This window comes from Mytilus galloprovincialis, chromosome 6 (genome assembly GCF_965363235.1).
Source record: "Mytilus galloprovincialis chromosome 6, xbMytGall1.hap1.1, whole genome shotgun sequence".
Lineage (NCBI taxonomy): Eukaryota > Metazoa > Mollusca > Bivalvia > Mytilida > Mytilidae > Mytilus > Mytilus galloprovincialis.
Genome location: NC_134843.1, coordinates 41121134 through 41145850, shown reverse-complemented (window position 1 = coordinate 41145850; position 24717 = coordinate 41121134). Strand labels below are relative to the sequence as shown.

The 24717-nt window shown below is 31.9% G+C and overlaps 1 protein-coding gene across 1 annotated transcript; it reads right to left on the bottom strand.

Moving 5' to 3' along the window:
• Positions 1 to 253: 253 nt before the first annotated feature.
• On the bottom strand, positions 254 to 23469 carry LOC143079587 (TBC1 domain family member 23-like). The gene is made up of 17 exons (XM_076255003.1): positions 23430 to 23469; positions 20932 to 21040; positions 20428 to 20533; positions 19616 to 19823; positions 18877 to 19000; positions 17669 to 17793; positions 17210 to 17256; positions 16659 to 16762; positions 15617 to 15745; positions 15298 to 15393; positions 14399 to 14474; positions 13969 to 14106; positions 8685 to 8818; positions 5301 to 5419; positions 3567 to 3646; positions 2325 to 2454; positions 254 to 1737 (listed from the first exon to the last, which is right to left on the bottom strand). Exons 1-17 carry the CDS (start codon positions 23456 to 23458, stop codon positions 1461 to 1463), a joined length of 2031 nt encoding a protein of 676 aa, XP_076111118.1. The 5' UTR covers positions 23459 to 23469; the 3' UTR covers positions 254 to 1460.
• Between the last annotated feature and the right edge of the window lie 1248 nt (positions 23470 to 24717).

The window sequence follows — 24717 nt, the reverse complement described above, 5'->3', positions numbered from 1 at the left end:
AAATTGCACAAACTAATATACATAAGCTTTGCACACATCTTCAACTCATAAACATTTATAACAGTCATTCTCGTATATCACTCTCTGAATATATGATGTAAGGGTTTATTTAAACACCAATTTCCATAATGCAATAATAATGGAAATAAAATTAATTTACATTTTATCAAATTTTGTGTCTTCATAATAATAGGCAGCTGAGTATTGTCCATATCTATGTCTTGTGGGCAACTGATTTTTGCAAAAAGTTTTATTTTGTTTTTGGTAATAAACATGATAAATGTATTCTGTAAAGTTACAAGTCATGCATGACTGTGAGTTTCTGCAAAATTTGTATGATACAAACTTATTTCAATTTTCACAAAATATAAATAAATGATTTTATCATATGATCATAGTCAATTGATTTGGAAAACAAAGAAGAAAATAGGGTGCCTTTTACTTTGTGAACCAATATGACAACAAGTCTGCAAACACAGAGAAAATAGCATTTCTCTTAACTTGGTGTCTGTTATACTGTAAAAAGAAACAGTCAATGTGGCAATATAGTTCTGGAGAGAAAAAATGTATACACTACACAGTTTTCTATGGTATTTGTTTCTTTTTGGGACAATTGAATGAATATTGCACAACTGGTGCTAACCAAATATTAAAAAGCCCTTACTATTGCTAATTTAAATTCAATCTATTGAACACATCAACACTTATGCAATCAAAATAATCAAAGACTTATTTAGCCAGGTTGCATTCTGTGAAACTGGTTTCATTTGATACATATTTTTTTTACTGTAAATTCAGAAATTATTGTTTTTATTATTGGGAAAAAAAGGAACAGGGTTATAATTGCAATAATCTAAACTTGCATTTTGTAATTTTTCAGATGAATTAAACAGGATTTTTCTCAATATCGCAAAAATTAAAATCAAGTTTTATAGACTAAACAAAATCCAATAACCAACAAGAAAGCCATACCAAGATTTAACCTGACCAAATTAGCCTTAGTCTTTAATTTTTATTGCTTAATAATTTCAATTCATCTTAAAATATGCAACAAGCTGCTTGTGTCATGGCAAAGCTCACACTTTCAATCAACTGCAATCCTCAATCAAAAATCAATCACTGTAATAATCTCTCTTAGTATTCAGCATTTATATAATTACAGACAATTTTATTGAGTGTGTAGGCAAAGGTAATATCTTTGGTTAGCTTGCTTGTTAGCTGAATTGTAAAGTCATTAATAGGTCAGGTAAACTTCCCTCCTTTAAGAGTAGACTAGTCCGTCAGATAACCAATCTATCTGTCTTTTGGACTAGGCTTCTTTGAAAGGAGGGTAGTATACCTAACCTAATAATGACTTCACGTTTCAGCTAGCAAGCAAGCTAACCAAAGATATTATCTTTGCCTACACACTCAATGAAATCGGCTGTATAGGTTTCCTCACGAACAATTAATCACATGAACTATCTGTCTAAAGCATCTAAAACTTTAACTATTTGTTGTTTGATCTTTTTTGTAGCTTCTCCAGCATTTGGAATTAAGAATCTGTCCATATCAGTTACTTCGACGGATTCGTCCTCTAACGAACCATATTTAAATGTTATCAACTCTGGATGACGTTTTTTAGATGTTATTTTCACAATACTTCCTAATGCTCTTCGAGACTGGATATGTGCCATGCCTTTTCTAATTGGAATTTCACGTAAAATATACATATGATTGTCTGTTACTAGAATATAACTGAAAAAAAAACAAATAATACAAATATAATGTCTTTCATTAAATAATGTCACTGTCATTAAAAAATAATACTTTGTTCTTGTCTATATAATGAAAGCAATATTGATTATATACTTTATTTGCAACTGTTATGTTCTTAATCATTTCTTACATACTACGGAATATTGTTTCAAATATATTTTTCATTCATTGTCAGACAATAAGTAGGTGTAAGTTTCAACAATGTCTGCTATGTCCTGCAGAGCATTTTTTTTCATATTTCATTGTCTATCTATTTTAAAAACTATGTGTATATTGTTATTCTCCAGGTAAAATCTATTCCAACCATCACATTGGATAGCTCAAACATTGATAAATACTGCCTGGGAAACTTTTATGGTTGCTCTAGTCCAGCTATTTGATCTCAATGGTTCTAATTTCAGTAAAAAAAATCAATAGGTCAAAATACAGTTTAGTTGTGTTCTTTCCAAGTCTGATTGCATACTGTGTCCTCCTATTGTTTCAACTCAAGCAATCACTGAAGAGATATTTACTGTCGAAATGTGTATTTGTTAATCGGCTAATGTTATTGTAAATAAAAGCCATACCTTGGGAACATAAATCCATTTGATCCGACAGCATTACATTTACAAGAGTATATTATATCTGGTTTCTTTAACCACGTATCCAAGCTGACTTTCTCTTTAGAATCTTCATCAGAAGAATTTGGTAACTCATCTGCTTAAACAAAAATAATAACTGGTTTATTATTATTACATTTTAAAGCCTACAAAATCAAAATTCAGCATGAAAAAAAATGGAAAGATTTATGGTTGTTTTTTTCTGATATTTCCCATATACATCAATTATCTAAAGATCTGTCTGAACCTGAAACGTTACTTGTATTTTAATATATTTTCAAGCCAACAAAGTCAAAATCAAATATCAAGTGAATAAAAATCAAAGAATTTCATGGCTGCTTTAGCTAGGATTTTCCATGTTTAATTCAGATCTTTCTGATCTTGTATTAAATACTTTCTTTTCGTTACTAAATCAGCTTATATTATAAAATTTAGATTAAAAAGAGCCTTATTAACTGCAATGAACCACAAACTAGCTGCTAATGAAATCAATTTAGGTCTATTTTGTCATATAACCCTTTAACTGTTTTTTTTCCTATACATTCAAATATTCGGCTTTGAGCATTCCTGACAAGGGTATATCAGGAAAAGCGCTTAGACACATGAAATTTATAGTCACAAAGAGGCATCAATGATCACATTTGTAACAATCATAAGAAGGTCTTAATATTTAGTTTGCAGACCTGCATTGAGTATTCAATGATTTATGTAAAATTAAATATTTGTCATGTATAAAACTGTTATACATTTGTATTCAAGTAATTCATTACTATTCAATGTTAAAGAGAAATAGGCTATATCAATTAGTTAGCAAAACTGCACTGTTTATTCAATGATTTTTGTAAAACTGACTATATATCATGTATAAAACTGCTTTTATTCAAGCAAGTCATTACTATTTAATGTGATACCAAACACCTTGACTAAAATTAATTTGACTAGTTTAATTTTCTTAAAATTTTGACAAAATATTTATTTTGAACCTTCAAAAAAAAAATTTTTTTTTTTTAAACTTGAACCCAACACTTTCTCAGAAAAAAATGGTTGGATATAGTAGTTTGACAAACACTAATTTTAATCATTGAGAAGCATTTTATGTCTCTTTCATATTAAGGTGGTACCTTACACTACAGGGAGATAGCTCTGTAAAATCAGCAAAACAATTTAATCACTTATTGTTAATGAAATATTAAAATGCTGTATACTGACCATCTTCATCATCACCTATAGAGAAAACATTATCCATGTTTCTGTATCTTTTACCCACTCGATCGGTATTACTCACATGTCTGTAAAATACAATTGTGTGTCAAATTTTCAAATTTGTTGGTCCTTTAAATAAATACCATATTAGGATGTGTATCATACATTCTTTTAATCTGAGACATATAATTGGTAGAAGAACTGTAGGCTCAGAAGACATTTTTTTCAGAAATGTGTATCATCGGTATAAGGACATCATTCGTAAATATAGCTCAACATGCAGACTTCTTATACGTTCAGGTATTTCACATCCGATATTTTATGGAAATATTTTTTATAAAGCACAAAAATGTCAGTATTCACCTCAGAAGCTAACAAAACCTTTAAATAGACTTATTTTAAGAAGGGATATAGTTACAATACTGTTGTCAGGTCATTAAAGATTGCATATTTTGGCGTTAATATTGATTCACTTATAGGGTCTTTGCATCGGAACTAAACACATTTATTTAAAAACCAGTTGTTGGCCTGACACGTGTTATGTTATGTTATGATGGTATGATACTAAACCCCTCACGGGAAGGATTGTGCCTGATATTCATATGATGAAGACATAATCTTTCAATCAGTTTAATTGAAGTCTGGAGCTGGCATGTCAGTTAACTGCTAGTATTCTGATGTTATTTATGTATATTGTCATTTTGTTTATTTTCTTTGGTTACATCTTCTGACATCAGACTCGGACTTCTCTTGAACTGAATTTTAATGTGCGTATTGTTATGCGTTTACTTTTCTGCATGGCTAGAGGTATAGGGGGAGGGTTGAGATCTCATAAACATGTTTAACACCGCCGCATTTTTGCGCCTGTCCCAAGTCAGGAGCCTCTGGCCTTTGTTAGTCTTGTATTATTTTTAATTTTAGTTTCTTGTGTACAATTTGGAGTTTAGTATGGCGTTCATTATCACTGAACTAGTATATATATTTGTTTAGGGCCAGCTGAAGGACGCCTCCGAGTGCGGGAATTTCTTGCTGCATTGAAGACCTGTTGGTGACCTTCTGCTGTTGTCTTCTCTATGGTCAGGTTGTTGTCTCTTTGACACATTCCCCATTTCCATTCTCAATCTTATAATACACACTTTTTCGGACTGTATAATACACACTTTTTTACCCAAAACATATAATTGGTAAAAGGGGTGAATATCATATATAAGAGCTTTTTTCCTTCATATTGTATTATTTCAAAGTACAGGTGTGTCAATTTCCTGAAATCTACAAAACTACATGTATGTTAAGTCAACAACTCATTCACAAATAGGAAACCACCCACAAATGTCAAAATAAAAGATATTCATCACTTCTACAACTTTTGTCCACCATAAATCATCTACCTTCCTTGAACAGGATTTATATTCAAATGAAATAATCCTTATCAAACTTTAATTAAAAGATATTTTTGAAGTTTTTATTCTTACTCTTATTAAAAATTACAGACCTGTTTTTCATGAAAACATTAAAATAACGTCTATAGAGTAATGCTGATTTATTATTATTTGTTGGAGGAAAATTTTCTTCAAACTAAAGGTTAAAGTTTAAACATGGATAAAAGTATTCAGCAAATTACAAATTTTCAACAGACAGTACCTCATACACAAAATCAAGTATTTCTGAAAGTCAATTTTCAATCAATCTAAGGAAATTGGCACATATGAGAATAAATAAACCTATAGTATACAAATATACCTTTCAACTTGTTGGTTTTCATTTTTTATATAATCAGTCAATTTTTGTTTCATTTCAGCAGATTTACTCTTGACAGCTCCAGACAATTTACCAAATAATGACCCTGAATCATCCTTATTCTGGAATATAAAATTAACATATACATACACATATAGTTTACCAACACACTTTATCGCACTGCAGGTAAATTATCACGTTGTGATTGGTTTAACACTGTCACATGGTGACCCCCTATGAGACCGTAGGGGGTTAGTAAATTTCATAGGGGTTCACGACGCATTAATGGGGACGTCATCTGTTAATGTTGTTGTGTTTCATTGTTTATTTTTTGACAAATGCAGCAGAAAAGGTCCAGCGTGCGATAAATTTGGTATACGGTTAACTACTGACCCCCTATAGATTTTACTAACCCGCTATGGATCTGTAGGGGTCAGTAGCGAACCATATCACTTATAGTATGTCAAAGTATGGAAACAGTGCTCCATCCTCAGTACTGATTACTCTCCATGGAATATTGTACAATCTTCTGTAGTAATTTTTTTAATCAGTTACAGCATTTAATTGGGTGTATATCTAGCACAAATGATGTCATTGAACAATCATTTCTTTAGTTCTTACTGTATCTTAAATCACTGTGACAATAAATGTACAGGTAAAAGCACAATTTTGAAAGTAGAACATTTGGTAAGATCCCAGTGTGTCTGTACACTTGTGTATAATGTGCTAGCATGTATTGATATACTAAATTGATTGATTCATTGTTTGTGTTTTACCCTGATTATGTCACTCTTTATGCATAACATATAAAGGAAGAAATCTGAAAGGTATATGCAAAGAAATTTTCAAGTTATAAGCTGTCCACATTAGGAACTATATTTGTAGACAACAAAAATCAAAGGATGATATTAGTGTCCCTAGACCTAATATGTTTGTCCATTGTTGAAATGTATAAGTTATTGTGTAATGTTATTATTTTGTTATTCTTTATTTTTGGGATGTGTTTCACATTGATGTAAACCCTACATCTCCTTATTTGATAATCCTACAATTTTCAAAACATGTGTAATAAGACTGGCATAGCATTCCCCCCCAAAAACTAGAGGCTCTAAAGAGCCTGTGTCGCTCACCTTGGTCTATGTGCATATTAAACAAAGGACACAAATGGATTCATGACAAAATTGTATTTTGGTGATGGTGATGTGTTTGAAGTTCTTACTTTACTGAACGATTTTGCTTCTTACAATTATATCTATAATGAACTTTGCCCATTAGTAACAGAGAACTATATTTGGTAAAAATTTACATAAATTTACCAAATTAATGAAAATTGTTAAAAATTGACTATAAAGGGCAATAACTCCTTAAGGGGTCAATTGACCATTTAGGTCATGTTGACTTATTTGTAGATCTTACTTTGCTGAACATTATTGCTGTTTACAGTTTATCGCTATCTATAATAGTATTCAAGATAACCAAAAACGGCAAAATTTCTTTAAAAATTACCAATTGGAGGGCAGCAACCCAACAACCAGTTGTCCAATTCATCTGAAAAATTCAGGGCAGATAGATATTGACTTGATTAACAATTTAACTTCTTGTCAGATTTGCTCTAGATGCTTTGGTTTCATAGTTATAAGCCAAAAACTGCATTTTACCCCTATGTTCTATTTTTAGCCATGGCGGCCATCTTGGTTGAATGGCCAGGTCATCGGACACATTTTTCAAACTAGATACCCCAAAGATGATTGTGGCCTAGTAGTTTCAGTGGAGATTTTGTAAAAGATTACTTAGATTTATGAAAAATGGTTAAAGATTGACTATAAAGGGCAATAACTCCTAAAGGGGTCAACTGACCATTTTGGTCATGTTGACTTATTTGTAGATCTTACTTTGCTGAACATTATTGCTGTTTACAGTTTATCTCTATCTATAATAATATTCAAGATAATAACCAAAAACAGCAAAATTTCCTCAAAATTACCAATTCAGGGGCAGCAACCCAACAACCGATTGACCGATTCATCTGAAAATTTCAGGGCAGATAGATCTTGACCTGATAAACATTTTTATCCCATGTCAGATTTCCTCAAAATGCTTTGGTTTTTGAGTTATAAGCCAAAAACTGCATTTTACCCCTATGTTCTATTTTTAGCGGTGGCGGCCATCTTGGTTGGTTGACCAGGTCACGCCACACATTTTTTAAACTAGATACCCCAAAGATGATTGTGGCCAAGTTTGGATTAATTTGGCCCAGTAGTTTCAGAGGAGAAGATTTTTGTAAAAGATTACTATAATTTACGAAAAATGGTTAAAAATTGACTATAAAGGGCAATTACTCCTAAAGGGGTCAACTGACCATTTTGGTCATGTTGACTTATTTGTAGATCTTACTTTGTTGAACATTATTGCTGTTTACAGTTTATCTCTATCTATAATAATATTCAAGATAATAACCAAAAACAGCAAAATTTCCTCAAAATTACCAATTCAGGGGCAGCAACCCAACAACCGATTGACCGATTCATCTGAAAATTTCAGGGCAGATAGATCTTGACCTGATAAACATTTTTATCCCATGTCAGATTTCCTCAAAATGCTTTGGTTTTTGAGTTATAAGCCAAAAACTGCATTTTACCCCTTTGTTCTATTTTTAGCCGTGGTGGCCATCTTGGTTGGTTGACCAGGTCACGCCACACATTTTTTAAACTAGATACCCCAAAGATGATTGTGGCCAAGTTTGGATTAATTTGGCCCAGTAGTTTCAGAGGAGAAGATTTTTGTAAAAGATTACTTTAATTAACGAAAAATGGTTAAAAATTGACTATAAAGGGCAATAACTCCTAAACGGGTCAACTGACCATTTTGGTCATGTTGACTTATTTGTAGATCTTACTTTGCTGAACATTATTGCTGTTTACAATTTATCTCTATCTATAATAATATTCAAGATAATAACCAAAAACAGCAAAATTTCCTCAAAATTACCAATTCAGGGGCAGCAACCCAACAATCGATTGACCGATTCATCTGAAAATTTCAGGGCAGATAGATCTTGACCTGATAAACATTTTTACCCCATGTCAGATTTGCTCTAAATGCTTTGGTTTTTGAGTTATAAGCCAAAAACTGCATTTTACCCCTATGTTCTATTTTTAGCCGTGGCGGCCATCTTGGTTGGTTGACCGGGTCACGCCACACATTTTTTAAACTAGATACCCCAATGATGATTGTGGCCAAGTTTGGTTTGATTTGGCCCAGTAGTTTCAGAGGAGAAGATTTTTGTAAAAGTTAACGACGACGACGGACGACGACGGACGACGACGACGGACGCCAAGTGATGAGAAAAGCTCACTTGGCCCTTCGGGCCAGGTGAGCTAAAAATACCTTAGAAGATGGATGGAAATCTTCTCCACTTTCTAAATCACTAGAAGCTGCCTCAGGATTGCATATAATACAAAGTTTAGAATTATGGTTTGTTAATCCATCACTCAATCTGTCTTTCATTAACTGATGAACAGCTGAAAAAAAATGTCAAAAATAAATGAATGTAAGTAAGTATAGTAAGTATATCATTTATTATAGTGACATGTGTAGTATATATAATATTACATAATAAGAATACAGTAATTAAATAAATTTACACCCGGCCCGTTGGACCTATAAGTCACTTTAAACCTAATGTTCAAATTTGTAATACGCAATGTGATTGTTACTTATAAAGAAGTTCCTTTCTTTTACAGAAAAATAAATTTAAATATTTAGCAGTTTGTCTTTGATGAAGTGTCATTAAATTAGCAAATGTTCTATTATCAATAAAATGTCTATCAAGGTTCACTGATTCAAATAATAATTGTCTTAAAGTATGGTAAGCTTTACAGTACAACAAGAAATGTTTTTCATCTTCAACTGATCCGTCATCACAGAAAGTGCAAAATCGTTCATCAGGAGCCTCATTTCTAAATCGTCCAGTTTCAATGCGTAAGGGTAGAATACCACAGCGAAATTGTGCCATAACTGATCGTTCTTGTTTCTTAATGTTCATTTTGACGTAAAGTTCAGTCTCGTACTTCTGTTTAATAGTAATGTAAGTCCTTAATTTGGGGAGAGAAGTGATTTTACCAGTCCAATCGTTTTCACAGTATTCCATAATCTTTGTTTTAAAAAGTTCAATGTTGCATAAATTTACATATTCATAGCAACTGTCCATGTCCACTTTGTGAAAAATTTCCTTCATCTGAGAGCTCCACTGGCCCGATTTGTGATAGTTCCAAAGAAAAAGCTTTTTCGTTAGTCTATCATTGTCCATTTTAACAAGCCGATTCCATCTTCTAACCATAGAAATCCACCGTCTTAAAGTTGGCTGTAACCATCCTAGTTCACTGTTTAGAGAAACTACTGGTGCAAATCTGTGTAATCCCAAAAAATATCTAATAGCACGGTTTTGTACAGCTTCAATGGAGTGGTATGTTTTATATCCCCAAACACCTGCACAATAATCAATGACTGGTACAACACACGACTCGAAAAGGGTTTCAAATGTTTTAAATGCAACGTCCTTAAAATTGTGAATCTTTGATATCATCCCTCCTAGTGCCCGTCCTCCAGCTTTACCTAATGTTTCGGTGGCAATACTAAAATCCATTTTATCATTGAAAATAATCCCAAGATATTTGTAGTGACTTACATATTGTAAACTGTTTGGTCCAATCTTGAAATTAAAGTTACTTCGTGGGACACGCTGTTTTCTAAAATGCATGACATTTGATTTTGAACAATTCACACTAAGTCTCCATCGTTGGCACCAACTGTATAACACATCTAAGCAACGTTGCATATCATTTTCGGTCTCTGTTAGAATAACAATGTCGTCAGCGTATAATAGAAGACTGATTTTCTCATTATCACACGGTATTCCAGTTTCAAGATCTTTAATTTCAGTAGCTAAATCGTTGACAAATAAAGCGAACAATGTAGGCGATAAATTATCCCCTTGGCGGACCCCGTTTGAACACTGGAACCAATTTGTACGATGATCATTTACGCAGACACATGATTCTGTGTAAATGTATAAGCTAGAAATAGCATTATACATGTTTCCGTCAATACCGTTTAATTGCAGTTTGTATTGTAATAAATCCCTATCTACATAATCAAATGCTTTTTGCAGGTCCACAAAGGTAGCAAATGTTGATTTCCTATCCTGAATAAGGCAATTCAAAGAAAACACATGATCCTCACATGACCTATCTCTTCTGAAACCGTTTTGTTCATCAACAATTAATCCGTTGTCTTCTAAAAATTTTTGCACTCGGTTATTTAAAGTAGAACTGTAACATTTCGCAATTACCGAGAGTAAACTAATGCCTCTGTAATTCAGTGGGATTCTCGTGTCAATAGCAGAACCTTTCGGAATTGGCCGAATTAGTGCTTTCCTCCATAGCGACGGAACTTTTCCTGTGTCGAAACAGAACTGAAATAACACCTGCAATAGTTTAATAATTGGTTCATTTTTAAGCACTTCATTATAAATTCCATCTATTCCAGGAGCTTTTCTCTCTTTCAAATGTAGAACAACTTTTTGTATTTCGTCTATATGAATGTTCTGATTCAGTATATCATTTGGTATATACAACGGGTCAAGCATATTATCTTCTAGAAGTCGTTTATGTCGTAATGCGTTTTCATAAAATTCATCATCGTAATCGTCATTGTTGTTCATGTACAAATTTTTAAAATCGGATTCCCATTTGTTAATCACTGTTTTCTCATCGAATGACGTAGAACCATCGTCATTAACACATTCCATCGGGATAGCATTCTTCTTCTTAGGACCAAGTTTTTGTAATTCTGCCCAAAATTTTTTCGGATCTTCTGTATTCAGAGTTTCTATTTGTAAAGTTAAGTCCTGTTTGTATTTCCGTTCATGAAATCGTAATCGCTTATCGAATTTCTTTTGCGCCATAACAAATTTGTTCCGTGTCTCACGTTTCCCTCTACTGGTTTTAGATTTCCTAAATTGTTTTTCACAACTGTGCATAGTAACCCATAAATCACTCAATTCTTGATTCCAGAATGGTTTTTCGTGTTTAAAGTGTTTTCTTGTTTTTCTAGACGCCTCATGATATGGTATTGTTTCTTCCATTTCTTTTGTAACAAGTTTGCATAATTCTTCGTAGACCGTATCAATGTCTCCTTGCTGTTCTCTGCATAGTTCAATTTGACGAATAACCATATGTATAGCCTCTTTCGTGATGTCGGAGCACATAAAGTTTGACGGTATTTCTTTAAATCTGAATCTTTTCTTTGTCGACAAAACGTTATGTTTCACATTTTCAGATTTAATTATAAAGTTTTCGACATAATCAAACATTAAAAACGCATGGTCTGGAATTCTACTTCTTGTTCCAATAAGATGCTGGATTCTTTCGGATTCAATTATTTCATTGCATGTGATGATTTCGAAATTTTTACAATTTTCAACTATATCATGCGGAACACATACGTAGTCAACAACTGCTTTTCCTTTTAATGATATTGATGTGAATTTGTTCGACTGTTCTCCGGATCGGCCATTTAGAACACAAAATTTACTATCATTTAGAAATTCAGAAAAAGACTGTCCATGTTGATTATGAGTCTTGTCAATAGTTTCTCTCGTAGAAACAGTATCAAATTCGGAAGCTACGTCTTTCAGATTTCCTAATCTCGAGTTAAAGTCTCCTAATAGAAATATAGCATCAACATCATAATTCAAGTAAATTTGGGAAAGAACATGTGAATAGAACGTTTGGGCGTCGCGCCCCCAAGGTGAATTCTCCGGCGGAAGATAACATGAAAATGCAACACAAGTGAAATCTGTTTCTTTGTTTCTAAATAATAACCCTAAGACACCATCAACACTTTTATCTATAATACGTACATCAAAACTTTTCAAGATAGAATGCTTTACAAGAAATCCTACACCCCCGGAAGCTTTCGGGGCATTTCTGTGAATAAAAGTTCTATTAGATCCATACCATTTGTATCCATCTTCTGTTAAATCTAGATCATTTGTTCCAGACAGATGAGTTTCGCAAACACTAACAATATCCGCATTTATATTACAGATTAAGGCTCTTCTCAAATTATTGTTATTTACAGTCCAACCACCAACATTGATTTGACAAAACTTTAAGGAATGTTCAACAGACCGGTTTAAATCCTATTTGTTACCATCAGTTTGTTCATTCTCATTAGCTGGTTCCGTTGTTTTCTTTATTATCCTTCCGTTAGCAGTCAATCTGTACGATGAACCATGCGGTAATTCCTTCAACAGAGTTCTTGTATTAATTTCAAACATACGTTCAACATGAGATTTGCTGCTGCGTAAGTAGATGTTTTTGAAATTTGTCGAGTTGCGAAGTATATGTTTTTCTCTTAAAATACGTCTTTTTGTATCAACATTCGTAGCAATAATTTTAACAAATCCAGGTCGGTCTTGTCTTCGACTTTTCAATCTAAATGCTGCCACAATATCATTTTCGGAAATTTCAGTGTTAATTTCGGCAACAATTTGCTTGGCCTTAATCAAAATATCTTCACCTTCTTCAAACGGAACACCAGACGCAATAACCGTAACTTCATCATTGTTCAGCGGATTAACTTGATTGTTTTGGTATGACTGATTTGTTTGGTTCACGTTCGTTGCACCACTCATGCTGCCTTCGGCAACAACTCCTTCTACTACCGTTAATCTATTCATAACACTTTCGACACTGTTTGACAACTGTTCAATCTTAGTTTGTTGTTGTCCCCATTGTAAATCAATATCAGATTTCAAAACTTTGACTTTATCATCTATACTAGACATAAGTTCTGTTTTCATTTTATCAAGTTTACTTTCAAACATCTTTTGCATAGACGATTGACCTTTCTTTATATCATTCATAGATTCTATAATAGTTTTGAACTGAGTTTTTATATCATCATCGTCAGAAGACATTTTGTATAGTTTACCTTCTGGTTTTGGAGTTTCGCCGTCTGATAATCTTGGTCTTTTTTCACCTTTGTTCTCCAGATTCTGCGACATTTAGTAGATAAACACCATAGGAATCATTCTCACAATAAATAAATATCCAAATTATATCCAAAGTAGTAAATATTTCAATATTTTCGAGCACAGATACACAAAGAACTTCAATACGTGACGCATGCGTATATAGTGTATATGGTGTATATAGGAAACTTAAACCGTTCTGCTATACTGCTACTATACTTGAATGAGTAAAAAGGAGATTTATATTGATCTAGCAATAGACATTTTTAAGTGACAAAAAAGACTAAGCTTTGAAAAGTGTGGAAGAATCTGCATGACAGTGTGACAGCCTTAAGCTTAGAGAATATGTTTATAATATATATATATTATAAATCTTGCTCTAAGGGTAAAATTATATTTCTGGTAGAATGTAGTTTTACCTAAATAAATATAAGTCGATTTCTAAACAAAACAGTTTTTATCAGTTTAAGCAATTATTATTTGTCCTAAACTAGAATCAGTTCAATCTTGCATTTCATGACTTTAAGCTTTCTTTGAATGGTCTAAAATATTAAGCTACTTTTGGCATCATTTCATTGTGGATTAATCAACTTCCATATTTTTTTTTAGTAACATCTTTGCAAAATGTCATACCTGAGTAACCTCCCTTGGCAAAGCTGATGAACTGGTAATGTTTTTGTAAAAAGTTGGCTATAACCATGTATACATATTGATCCTCCTCTTCACGACCACTACCAATAAAACATAAGTGTTCACCTCCTGATATGGATCCTGTAAATAAAATTAAACAATAACATAAATAGTTAGACGTTAAACAGCATATTCGTCAATTTATCCAGATAAGTTATTGTGGTTTATACATTATAACAAGTTGATTACTTTTTCTACTGATAATCCTGACAATTCCTATCCTTTGAAAGTATATTTCTATTGGATTCATTTAAAGCACTACCTGTGAAGAAAGAAAAATCAAGGTATTTTTTCGACTTAAAAGAAGCTGAAACAGGAAAATTAATATACACAGTAGGTTTTTTTCCTCAATATATTATTTCCCCATACCTACCAGCATTAATGCTTTGTTGTTGGGCAGCTAACAATGCCTGAACAGCAGTATTAAACTCCATTGGATTCTGTAACATCTGGAAGATAAAACAATCATTCTTAACCTTGTTTATACATGGCAGCAAAATGCATTAAAACAATGATCATTTTGGGGATCTATTATCCAAGGAAGCAAATACTAGTATAACTTGACAGGTTAGATTTTAGCTGTTCTGTTTAGGTTCAATCTAAATTATACATTGGTCTGGCTTCCCATACTTTAGACCTTGAACATATTTGAAGTAGAACAATGCAAACACATTTCATATAGACAAACATTGGTATAATTTGTTCACATTCAAGCAAAGAAAAATAAGGAAATAGGATATAATTGCAAATGAGACAACTATACACCTGAGTCCCTATGATGTGGATGTAAGCATCAATAGGTCACCCTACAGCCTTTATCAACTAGCAAAACCCATAATGTTTATTAAAGGCTCCAATATGACAAGCATGCTTAAAGATAACCATCAAGTTGGTATTTTTTTTATGAATAATGCAATAGAATGCAATTGAATTCTTTAAAACTAATGTTCTACAAGATAAAGCATGATTAATCACCTAATGTATTGTACTGTGGACTCATTCATTCATGGGTTATTTATTTAATTGGTTTTGATGGTAAAGAGGAAACACTAGGCTTGTATACAGACTTGTGTAAATCAAATGAATCAAATATCCATGAAAATACATATTTTTTTTTCTTATCTATGAAAAATTGGTACCCATGAAAATAAATGGATCCTCAGTAATTTAATCCAATACAAAAGAATTCTATATTTCCTCCAATGTTATTAAATATAAAGCATGATATATCATGTTAATCAACAAATATATTTTGTTTAAGTTTATGCATACTAAATTAGCATCTAGGTGGAATGCTGTAGGTAAATGGCCATTATTGTACTGTTCTGCTGGCCGACAATCCACTACAAAATATTTTACTCCATCACCCTGAAAAAGTAATATACAGATTTACATCTCTAAACTGTCTTAAAGTGTTTACACACAGTTGACAAGAAAACTTTGAACAATAAAATATTTACTTCATTGCATTTTTAAATGTTTTTAGTAATAGGGGACTTTTTTTATACTTTTTATAAGTTTTGTCCTAGACATAAACTGTTTTTAGGCTGTAGTAATAAAAGATGTTAGAAATTTGAATAAAAACACTTACCGCTCCTGGTTGACAAGCTTGTAACAATTCTGCTACTGACACAGGTAAACAGAGGGCCTGAGTAACACTAACTTCAAATTCTTCTTTAACAGGGACTAGACTAGCACCAAATAATGGACCCTGGTAATCCTAAATAAAACAATACATTGTCACAGTAAAGGAAAAGACTGTTTGTTTACTAGCTTGGTATCTTTCTGTTAGTGACAATTCTTTTTTTCCCATTTTCAGTTTCAGTTTGACATGACTAAGCTAACATGTAAATATATGTACATTATATAACTTATTTATATTACCATTTTATGTTTTGCTATTGCACATGTAGGAGATCATCTGTCCAAACAACAGTACTATATAAAAATTTAAATATGTATATAAGTTTAAATGAAAATGTTGATTGTTAACTTTTTGATAGGGGGTTGAATGTTCTCTGTTCCATTTATATGCAGTTCTTCTTTTCAGTTCAATTGCTTTAAAAGTCTTTTATATATTTGTTTAATTTGGTTTTCTTTACAAATTGTAGACAAAAAACACCTAACAGCTATCAGGAAAAATGTTTTGATATTAAATACAAATTACAAAATGTATCAGTAAATGTATGACTTTCTGACACTTTTCAAATGTTATTATCAGATTTCACATGCTGTTGTTAAGAAGCAATAAGAAAATCCTGTAAAACTTAATATTTATATAAATAATGACATTTTAATCCAGTATTCCAGTTTCCAAATTATATGCCATTTTTTTTATTTCCTTGTCAAGAAAATGGTAGCTGGAATGTGAAGGTTTGTATTGTGTATTTTCATTTATGACATATTGTCTAGTAATGCAAAGAGGACAATTTGTGTGCACCAAAAACTGGTTTAAACACATTTTGTGCATGTTTCAATTCAGACTTTCTAGACCATGTGCTAGGGTGTTTTTCTGTCCCTATTTGCACATTTATATTTTAAGAAGTTAGATGTTTGTGATTTGTTTAGTTTGTTGTCCTGTCAAATATTTCTGGCAATTCCCAATTTCCTTTTAATGTTTTAATTAATCTTACTCTTCTGAAAGACTGAGGTGTTCTAGATGCATAGTACTGTGACAACGAACAGAAATCTTCAATGTCTTCTGCTTCTAGTCCAGAGGGAAAGGATGTTAACACTTCTACAAACAAAGGAAGATAACATATTTCCATTTTGCTGTAATAGTTTTTCTTTTTGGAGAAAAAAAAAATAGAGCAAAAATATATCATTTTGAAATGGACCAATCAAAATGGAAAATATATTTTTTTAATAATCCATTACAAGTCATTAAATATATTTTTTCATTAAAACATTGCAGACTGACCACTTAACCAATTCTTAACATTAAAGAAAGCTAACACCTAAAAATAATCTATTATCATTTGGTTATCAGGGAAGAATATCTAATTCTGAAATTTAGCCTTATCTTTTACTGAATTTTTCTGTATCATGATACTGGGTTTCTTGTTTAAATTTTCATTATTTAACTGAAATTATTTTTAAGCAACTTTGATACACATAGTATATTATCCTGAATTTATTAAAATGTGTAGTAAAATGATTTTTTCAAATTTTACACAATAAATACCTATAATAGCTTGCTTAGTATCAAGTTCTCCAGCTAAAAGCTGGTCTCTGAAAAAGAAAAAAAAGTAATATTAATCCTGAGCATTTGATGTTTTAGGTCTTGAAAATCAACAATCAGTAATGCGATTTCTGTACATATTGAAATAGAATAAAAATATCATATGCTAGTTTTATCTATTTAAATGGTTATCCATGTGTCTTTTGTTGCATTGATTTTGGAATTTACAGTAATCATCCATAAAATAAGAACGTATGGTTTTCTTTATTTTGTATGGTATAAGATTTCTGCTTTAAATCATCTTTTTCTTAAAATTATCTATGGATTCCTGTGAACTGATACATGTAAATCACAATTTCTCACCAAAATAAAGGCCCAATTTCAATGTCTCGAAAAACATCCTTCCTTTCCTTGCACAAATATTTGAAAAACAGGCCAACTGAAATGTGTTACAATACTAACCTTGCATTGACAATAATGACCAGTGCCATAAAGAAAGCCAGGAATGGATCTCCATGTTGGAAATATACATCCCACATGTTCTGTATCACAGGTAAAGTACAGGTGGAAGCAAATAAACTTCTTAACTGAAAAATAAACATGTACATTTAATTTTTTCTGGATTTATTGTAAATGCAAGCAAAATTATCTGGACTGGATCCTTTTTTTTCTGTTTTAAACTTGTCTTCAATGAATCAACCATCCATTCAAAAAATGAAGAAAAAAAGAATGTGTCCATAGTACATGGATGCTCAACACGCACTAACATTTTCTATGTTCAGTGGACAGTGAAATTGGGGTAAAAACTCTTAATTTGGCATTAAAATTAGAAAGATCATATCATAGGGAACATAATTATGTACTGAGTTTCAAGTTGATTGGACTTCAACTTCATCAAAAACTACATTGACCAAAACACTTTAATCTGAAGCAGGACAGATGAACAAACGAACAGATGGACAAACGAACAGATGGGCGCACGGACAGACAACAGTATACCATAATACGTCCCCTAAAAGGGTGTAAAATAAAAAGCACCCAAATTTATAACTTTTAACACTCTGAACATAAAATTTTCTTATCTTTTTCCTTTAATTACTATGAAGGGCGTAAACAATACATCAAAGTTAATTATTTATTCAATGCATTTTTTTCTTTTTTGATTTTACATATGAAATCAGTTTAATATGACAATAACACTGTATCACTACATGTATTTAAAAGTATTAAAATATTACATAAACTGTGCACAACATCACACTAGGTAGTCCTGAGGTTAAGAGGGGAATATAAAGTTTTATTCAAGGTCACATGGTATATTCTCAACCAATGAAATATTGATTAAGCTATCAAATTAACCATACAGTGGAATAATATTTATAGAATAACTTATCAAAGAATTCAAATAGAAAAACATATTCAATGAGTGACCGAACATCATATTAATTCAAGAATGCATGTAGCACATGAGTTAATTATCAGTGTTGTACAGTCATGAGTTGAATATTTTTCTCTATTTGAATTCTTTGATAAGCTATTCTTTTTATTACTTGGTAATGGTGTCAGGAGTGAAATAACCATGTTTATTTCACTGGGAAATCAATGTAATTCATTGCAAACCAATGTAATATTCGTTAATTGAATGTTTGGATATATTCACAATTTCTTACCCAGGGTAGAGCATAAGTATCAGGAGTAATTCTTTTTGTGTCCAGAAATGAGGACAGTTCTGGGTCATGATACTGTAGAAGTAATCTAAATAAATGGAATGGTTTTCCATTCTTTTCACAATCTCTGAAATAAAAATAAATTAAACATTAGATAATTTAAACTGTTTTAAATATTAAACTTTAAATAAAGTATTAAATGTAATAAATAAAATTTATTTTAAATGTTAGAATATGGTCACATTAAAATTTAAAAATAATAACCGTTTCAACTTTTGTTCAAATAAAATTAATGTTCCAAAAAATATTCGATAAGAAAATTTTGTGAGAATCAAACAAAATCAATCCTCAAGCTTAGGTCTATCAATCAATAAAATTTGTGATGGGGTAAAAGATTTTTTTCCTTACATCCATCACACATTTGTCCCAGAAATTCATTTGATCTTCTATGTATCCCATTACCCCTAATAAAGTTTCCTTGGTAAGAAATGACATATATTTTGTACTTGTTGGTCCTGTAATCAGAAATATTAAAGGAATAAATAAGCTTACAGGGTTATACCTGAATTTTAGTATTTTTGTGAATTCAAATGTGCAATTGTTTTTATCTTTTGTCGTGTTCTTTTGCCTTGAAAGTTTAAGACTAGTTGGAACAGAAATGTCTACAGAGTTGGAACAAACAAAAAATTAAGTCATTGCTTTTCATGAGATGCATTTTGGACATGTTTACAAAACCACTTACCTTGAAATAAATTTGTTCAAAATGGCATAAAAACAATTGTAAATTTCTGCTCTGCTTAATTTCAATGCCAGTAAAGGCTGAATTACTCCTAGCCAATCACATTCTGATTTGTAGGTTTCATTACGGGACTTGCTGTAGAAGGTTATAATTGTTTCAAGGTCACTCACAAGAGTAAGTTTATCTTCTTCATCTTCATTTCCAAATTTATCTGTAAAAATAAATAGTGTTTTTATTTCATTATTTTGTAGATAAATTAGGCCTTTAGACTTCTTGTTTGAATTGTTTTACATTTGTCATTTCAGGGCCTTTTATAACTGACTATGGTCATTGTTGAAGGCAATGTGGTGACCTATAGTTTCTGTGTCATTTGGCCTCTTATGGAGAGTTATCTCATTGCCAATCATACTGCATCTATTTTTTTTATATAGTGTGTATTTAATATTTGTGTAAAAAATGCTCATGGATTTTGAAATATATGGAAATAATCATTTAGAAGCTGCAATGCCTTAACTTCCTGATTATATCACAAAATATAATGAGGTTAGATATCGTTTTTACATAAGCAAACATTACATTGTCTGCACTTTGGTCTATTGTTGTCTCTTTGACGCTCATGTTCTCAATTTTATTACAGCTTCAACTGAGTTTTATCTTAACAGTTTTGTTTGTACAAAAACATGTAACAAAGGTTGATTATATTTTATAGTACCTCTCTTTCATTATTTCTCACCACATATTTTGACTTTCATAACAATTTTTACTTATTTCAGTCAAGAGTTTTGTCCCCTACAAAACTTCTATAAGCTTCATACCTATAAGTGATTTACAATCCTGTCGTATCTGTTCCTGTTCTTTCAAATCAAACAATCCATCAAATGTTGCCAGGGAATCTCCTTTACCATGTACACCTAAACATATCTATAAAATAAATAAATTAATTTAATTTAAAAAAAGGTTAGAAACTTGATACAAAACTTTCATTTATGATTTTCTTTTCCAAAAGAATTCAAATTATCTGCACATGAAAATATAACCGATTTAAATCATTTTGTTTGCCTTCAAGAAAAACAAAATTCGGTCCATTTTATATATCCGTAAATACTCCAATCCAACTTTTTTTGTGTATACCACAAGTATCACAGCTAAAATATTTTCTTCTATAAAATGACAAAGGTACAAAAAATCATCAGTTGTGTGCTGCTTTTTTTCAGGAAGTCCTTTTTTATTAAGAGATGTTGCATTTAAATAAACATGTGCAACATAATATTTTACACCAACTCATAGTAGCATGTTCAAAATCTTGCGTTGAAATTTACCTGCCAAACTTCTGCTCGGAGATGTGCTGGTACTGGTCTATTTTTACAAATATTTCTCAATGTTCCGTAGTCACACTCATCTACCAAAGCTGTCTCTAAATCTATTATCCTAAAAGGCAGTCAAACACTTTGTTATAATTTAGAGTCTCATTAATTAGTGACTACATTTGTAAAAGCGTCATGAAGAGACAAGAAAATAAACTAAGCGCTATAAAGATATATTGTAAAAAAATATTATTCAAAATAAAGAGATATAGAAACATGCATTGAAATGTGTGTGGTTCTGTTTTAGATATACAATAATTCTCATTATTTCATGATATTGAGCAAAGAAAATAAACATTTGTTCATGTGTTCTAGAAAGTATTTTTCAAGGATAATATGTTTACATAGATATAAAATTAAAATTTAATATTTACTGTATAAATGAATAAATTCATAATATTTTTCTCAAGTTTATTTGGAATTGATTAATTGTTTGATAATTGTTTTATCACACCACTTTCAAAACTTTAGGCATTATCATGGTGTTTTTTTTTAATAGTGGATGAAGCTTGAGTGCTGTGAGAGAAAAATTAGCATGTACATAGGGCACTTAATTTTAAACTGACAATCATAGTCAATTGTGAGATCCCTGAAATTTGTGTCAATGGTTTCTACTTTCTATGAAGGATTTTCTTTTAATACATGTAGATGTCAAATTGTCAAATAGAAGATACTAGTAATTTTTTTTCTTCAAAATAAATATAAATACATCTTATCGATATTTGTCCGCCATTAATACTGGACATCACACAGGTTCCCGTAAAATTTTGACGTCATAATACAAAATATCTGACGCCACAATGGAAAAGTGATTGCTGTATGAGTCAATAGTTCAAGTGGGACAGATTCTGGGGATAGCCAGGACATACCTGCCAACTTTTGAAAATGCCCATGGGGGTTTTAGCGCGCGACAACAATTTCAAAGTTTAAAATTCTTTGCGACGACTATTTTGCGCGAAAAAGTGTCATTTTTGCATGATTTGTAAGATGAGCTTACATCCCTTTTTTTTAAGTTTATTTGCATGATTCTAGTTATTATATCAGCAGAAAATATGAACATGTAGCTGTAAGACCAGGAATTATTTTCATGTGTAAGGATACTAAATAGTTGTTGACTTTTCCAATTTAAAATTATACACAAAGAAGGACTTTTATCAGGTTGGGAACAACACATAGGGATCCCCCCTCAATGTTAGGACATTAAAAACCACTTTTTAAGTACAAATGAGCATTCATATTATTTGAAGAAACTTTTCCCAAAGAACTGTACATCTTATGATCTATCATCGTCTATCTGGTATTATATGGTCAACACATGTCCAAGAATTTTGATATGTTCTTGGCCTTATATATCTTCTTTATTATTCAAAATAATAGGACTCTTCATTTAGAAAAGCTGTTCCAAATATAATGTCAGAATTTCCCATTTTTAAGTTAACAAATCTACATTTTCCTATTTAATTTTTACAAGAGTGACCCCTTGACTAAGGGTTGTCCCTCATTTAAGGGATTCCTCATGTTGATGTGGGGGGGGGGGGGGTTCCATGTGAAAAATAATGAAGAGTACATTATCCTTTAAATGATTGAATACATAAATAAAATTATGTTACAGTAAGTGTACATGTAATGTCAATAAATTAGTGAATAAACTACTATTTATTATATTCATGGTAGTACTGCATCATTGAAGTTTGTCAATCAGCCATGCTTTTATTCTTATTCAGTGTAAGAACCTCCTTGCAGTTGAAAAATCATTTGCCATGTTCACGTTTTTACAATTCTGACCAACAAACAGAGGAATACAACACAAGTTCAATATCTAGCATGTTAAAACAATCTTGAGAGAAAACGTTTTTGATTGGCTGATTAATTTGATCATGAGAAACGCACAATTTGATTGGCTGAACATGATTTTCCTCCATTGGACACAGTTCAAAATCGGGAACAACAATATTTTTCGTGTAAATTCACCAAATCGTGTTTTAGAGGGTTTTTCAGGAACACGATCGTGCAATCGTGACAAAGGGTCAAAATCGTGTAGTACACGCCTAAATCGTGAAAGTTGGCAGGTATGCCAGGAATAGCAATAAGGTGTATTGACCTGCTAGTACCTAACTCAAGAAATTTGATATTCCAGACAGTTATGTCTATGTCATGTTGATACTCTTTTTTATAATTTTTTTTGCGTCCATTCCATCTTGCGAGACAATTATTAAAATCAAAGTAGAAAATTACCCTAAAAAGACCTCATGATTATTTATAATCTAGACAGTAGCACTTCAACTGTTCAATGTATTTTTAACAGCCAGTTCTGTACTGCATATGCCTTCAATTTCTAGGGTTTTTACAAGCTAGGGATATGAATGGGAAACATGACTCTTTTTTGTGATTCGTGATATGGCACATAATTGTTTATGAACCAATTTACTAATAAATTACAGTTTGTTATTTACCAACTTGTGTCTTCTGACACTTCCGCCATAGTTGACGTGTAAGGACTCACTAATTTTTAAACATTAACGGACACATCTCCGGAAGTTTTTGCAATTAATCATCATCTTGATGCATACGGTAGAAAATGAATTAACGATGTTGTAAAAAACACAGATATTTGTGATAATGCGGATGGAGAATGCTAGTTGGGAGTTCACTGAAATCGGGATGCCATGCCCCTAATCAGCTGTGCTGAAACTGATTGTTTTAGTTGTCAGAGTGAGAATAATTTTTTGCGCAAAATGAACTTTTTTTTTTAGTTTTTCAACGCTATCATCCAAATGATTTTTTTTTCAATTTCTATAAGGTATGGGCAAAATATGGATTCAGAATATTTTTTTGGTCATGCATATGCTTCACCACAATATTTTTTTTCATCAAATTTTAGATCAGAATATTTTTTTAGACAAAAATATACCCCCCCCCTTTTTTTAAATGTTTCAAACTGGGAAATTTGCATATCATTTTTCGTTCATTATCGGAAAGTAACAGAGGCGGATATAAGGTAGCGGATTAAGGTAGACAGGCCTGCCCCCCCCCCCCCCCCGGAGTTTTGTGGGGGGGGGGGGGGATATTGATTATAAAGTGAATCACTGAACCTCTTAGAAAGTCAGTGGGCCCCTTATGCAAATTTCTGGATCTGCCACTGAGTAAGTTTTCGAGCACATCGGTCCAAATTAAAAAAAAATCATATGTCTGTGTGTAATTTCGCCCCTCCCCCCCCCCCCCCCCACACACACACTATCAAAAGTGGGAACAGGGACACACCTCTATTTTAGTCCCTGTCATTCTTTTTGAAAACGGAAAGGAACGATGACACTGACTTACTTTCTTGCAGCAAAGGCTAAAATCGCAATTTTTTCGGCGAATCACTTTCAACAGTAGTTTATCCCCCTCCACTCACCCTTTTCGCTTTGCCTGAGTTCATTCCTGTTTTTGTTTGAATGTTTTCTCAACTTGATGAGTTTTAAACTAAGCGTCCTGTGGAAAACTTGCCAAAAGTTTAATTGTTTTATTTAAAAGATTTATCTTTTCTACATAGTTTCCATATATTGTATAACTAAAGACAAAACACTAACGAGGTTTTGGACTTGGAACAATCCCTTTAGAACATGTTTAGAGCAGTAGCGTGAAGAACACAACAATCCCAATTAAAACCACAGTAAATGCAATAGAAGGGGCGGATCCAGCAATTTAAAGCCCGGATAAATGAGGCGGTGGTCCAACTATAAATCCCCATTCAAATGC

Excerpts from the sequence above, each read along its gene's own strand:
- LOC143079587 (XM_076255003.1), bottom strand. The coding sequence starts at position 23,458 with ATGGCGGAAGTGTCAGAAGACACAAGTTG. Across the intron at positions 17,257-17,668 it reads GTCATTATTGTCAATGCAAG|AGACCAGCTTTTAGCTGGAG; the intron begins GTTAGTATTGTA and ends TTTCTTTTTCAG. Across the intron at positions 14,475-15,297 it reads TCCACCTAGATGCTAATTTA|ATGTTACAGAATCCAATGGA; the intron begins GTATGCATAAAC and ends TTTATCTTCCAG.